This window comes from Galeopterus variegatus, unplaced genomic scaffold, assembly GCF_000696425.1.
Source record: "Galeopterus variegatus unplaced genomic scaffold, G_variegatus-3.0.2 Scaffold191, whole genome shotgun sequence".
Classification (NCBI taxonomy): Eukaryota; Metazoa; Chordata; class Mammalia; order Dermoptera; family Cynocephalidae; genus Galeopterus; species Galeopterus variegatus.
The window spans coordinates 869,264-873,093 of NW_007726302.1; the positions used below are offsets into that span (position 1 = coordinate 869,264).

A 3,830-nucleotide genomic window follows, 5' to 3' on the forward strand; every position below is an offset into this window, starting at 1 on the left:
CCGAGGGTTGCGATCCCGTTACCGGTCAGTAAAAAAGACAAAAAGGAAAAAAAAAAAGAGTCTTGTGATGAATTAATTTCATAAAGTTAAAAAAATACTTAGTTGTTGCGAATACTGCCCCCATTTCGTTTGTTTCATTTGTTCCATTATTTTAAAAATCTGAAAAATAGCTGCTGTAATAATTCACCTGGACTATAGGCCATTTGGGATTTAACAAGTAAAACCTTAAACTTTGCAAATGAGTTTGGATTTTACAATCTTTATTTATAATCCTGAGCAAAATATAGTCAAGTCTGTGGAAAGACCTGTAATTATGGCTAACAGCATGTCTTAAACTAACATTAACTCTTTGGAATTAAATTATTAAAAATACTAATCTAAATATCTTTGCATTAGTATTCTATTATTAGAGAGAAGAGTAGTTTATGTTGTCAACACTGATCTTTTGATTTTTAAAAGCTAACCTCACAGATTATTAAATGTCTTATTTGTAGAATCTGAGGCTCACTTAGTATTGTTATAGTCAGTGATTAATAATGACTAATAACTAACTTTTGTTGAACATCTGTACTGTAGTCAATGCACCATTTACATGCACTGTTTTATGTAATTCTCATACCAACCCTGAGGGAGCAGTAGCTTTCATTTTATAGTTGGGGAAACTGAGATCAAGCCAGGTTAAATCACTTGTCTATGTCACAGGGCCAATAAATTGCAGGCCCAAAATTCTAACTCATGTGTCTCTCTGATTCGAGAGGCTGTGTACTTAACTGTACCATACTGCCTGTGTTTATAATCAAGACATAGGGCATTAGATAAATAAATAGTTATCTGTCACTAGCATTGTCCAACTGTGCACTGATTTTATAATTTTGACATAGGTTTTTAACAGATATTGAAAAGGGACTGTTTTTAATTCTAGTTTTTCAGGACAAAATGTTAGTAGTAGATAAAATTTTGAGTTTTCTTGTCATAAATTTTTCTTAAACCTATGGCCTACTATTAGATGTGTGTACTGATTTAGTATGACATGATATATTTAGAGAAGATAGCATAGAGGATAATAGTTCTGGTTCAGGATTCAAAGTGACTGAATTCAAATTTTGACTGCTGCTTAGCAGTTGAAGTACGTGGGCTGACTTAGGTCTNTGACTGAATTCAAATTTTGACTGCTGCTTAGCAGTTGAAGTACGTGGGCTGACTTAGGTCTGGATACTTAGCTCAGTACTTTGAACTTTTCAGTAAAAGTTAGCTATTATTTAGTTTTGGGTTTTTTTTTTAAAATTTAACGTATCAATATTTCATGGTATTTCACCTGATGATTTCTAAATGTTCTGCTGCCTCAACAAATTTAAGAAATAGAGATAACTACTAAGTTCTTGATAAGTATGCCAGTTTATTTTCGTGTTAATTTACATTAGCTTCATTCTTTATCTGGGTGTAGTATTGAATTGAAGTACCTTTATTAAATCTGTTCTTCAAATCCACATCATGGGACCACCTTATGGGAAGCTGATTCATTAGGAGGTCCAGCGAATGGCTAGGTCAGGCAGACTTGCTCTATACAGTGTGCCCTCTGGTAGATACAGCTTGTAAGGCAAGGCAGAAAAGGCAGATGATATAACTTTCTGAAAGTTGTGTTCTCTAGAATGTTTTTACTGCATTTAAGAAAAATTCATTCTTAATTATTTTATGGACTATATGATTACAAAGCATAAATTCTTTGTCTATTTTTTAGAGATTTCCCCCTTGCTTTGGACATTGGTTGTGGAAGAGGTTACATAGCACAACACTTGAATAAGGTACATTTATTCAATGGCTTAATTTATTTTGAGGAAAAAAATTGGCTAATTTTAAGAAAAGCCTTTTCTAATCAATTCATTTTGCATCATATTTACATTTCTATTATATCAGATTTGATTATGTATAATTTGTTTTTTTAAAGCGATAGAACCAATGGTTTTGTCCCCTCTTAAGTATTTTTTTCTTAAAGTATTTTCTTCTTTGAATTCATTTTATATAGTATTCCTACTGATAGATAATTTTTTTAAATGTATATATGTTTCTCATTCCCACTTTATTCAAATGTTTTTGATAATTCACTATAAAAATAAGATTGCTATTCACATGGAAAATGTGATTAAGTTGATTTCTTTAGCCAGGAAAAATATTAATTTCATCAGTTGGTTAGAAATCTTTCTGTGTGATTAAATATAAGTAGCCTTTATTAATGCCCATACTATTTTATTTTGCATTTTCTAATTCAGACCATAAAGACATTCATTTGTTCTTTTAGCACATATGTGCTAGACACAAAGATTGAGGTGGGATTTCTATACTACTTAGATGAAAACATACCCTTGGGCAAGGGTGGGGAGGTGGGGGATGAGGCTCCCAAAACAGTATTTTATTTATAATAAATGCCACAGAAATGGTACAGTCATTAAAGTGCAACAGGAATTAAGGGAAAGAAGAAACCGGTAGGGGTGCATGTGGTCAAGGCTACTCAGAAGGCACAGAATCTGACCTGGGATTTTAAAGAATTTGTATTGGTGGTTCTAAGTATTGGAAGTCAGGGCATGGCAGGAGGAAAGACACAGAGGCAGAAGGCTGAACAGTGTGATACAATGACGTTTAAGGAAGATTAATTTGGGGATGGTATGCAGGAAAGATTGAAGAAGAGAGAGGATAGAGAAACACCACTTAGCAGGCTGTGATAAAAATGGTGCAGGCATGAGAGATAAAGGCCTCCCACTCATGTGGGGGCAGTGGATATAAATCATGGGATGTATGAGAGAGAATTCATAGGATGAACAGAACTTGATGACTGGTTGGATATGGTGGGTGGGGCAAAAACATTGCTATTCTACTTGCTCAGACCAAAAAGCATTCATTGATTCCCCCCCCCTTTTTTTTTTTTTTTCCTTTTTGTCTTTTTTTGTGTCTGGCAACGGATCGCAACCCTCNTAGATGAAAACATACCCTTGGGCAAGGGTGGGGAGGTGGGGGATGAGGCTCCCAAAACAGTATTTTATTTATAATAAATGCCACAGAAATGGTACAGTCATTAAAGTGCAACAGGAATTAAGGGAAAGAAGAAACCGGTAGGGGTGCATGTGGTCAAGGCTACTCAGAAGGCACAGAATCTGACCTGGGATTTTAAAGAATTTGTATTGGTGGTTCTAAGTATTGGAAGTCAGGGCATGGCAGGAGGAAAGACACAGAGGCAGAAGGCTGAACAGTGTGATACAATGACGTTTAAGGAAGATTAATTTGGGGATGGTATGCAGGAAAGATTGAAGAAGAGAGAGGATAGAGAAACACCACTTAGCAGGCTGTGATAAAAATGGTGCAGGCATGAGAGATAAAGGCCTCCCACTCATGTGGGGGCAGTGGATATAAATCATGGGATGTATGAGAGAGAATTCATAGGATGAACAGAACTTGATGACTGGTTGGATATGGTGGGTGGGGCAAAAACATTGCTATTCTACTTGCTCAGACCAAAAAGCATTCATTGATTCCCCCCCCCTTTTTTTTTTTTTTTCCTTTTTGTCTTTTTTTGTGTCTGGCAACGGATCGCAACCCTCAGTGTCGCGCCCGTACCAGACCGGGACCGGCAATGGGATCGCAACCCTCGGTGTTGCTCCCACACCTCGCTCAGCCAGTGAGCGGGAACCGGTCCGTATGTGGGATCCGAACCCTCGGCGGGAGCGCCGCCGCGCTCCCAAGCGGCGCACTGTAGCAGTGCGCCACCGGGCCGGCCCAATACTTTGTGTCTTTCAAGGAGTTTTTCCATTCCATTTGTTGTTAAATGTATTGCTATATTG

The 3,830-nt window shown here is 37.0% G+C and overlaps 1 protein-coding gene across 1 annotated transcript in view; it reads left to right on the forward strand.

Annotated features, from left to right (window-relative positions):
• Positions 1-3,830, forward strand: part of NDUFAF5 (NADH dehydrogenase (ubiquinone) complex I, assembly factor 5) — a 27,522-nt gene that overhangs the window by 3,886 nt on the left and 19,806 nt on the right. The window contains exon 3 of the mRNA XM_008564768.1: positions 1,739-1,802. Within this exon, the coding sequence (XP_008562990.1) occupies positions 1,739-1,802 (64 nt within the window). The remainder of the gene's footprint in view (positions 1-1,738; positions 1,803-3,830) is intronic.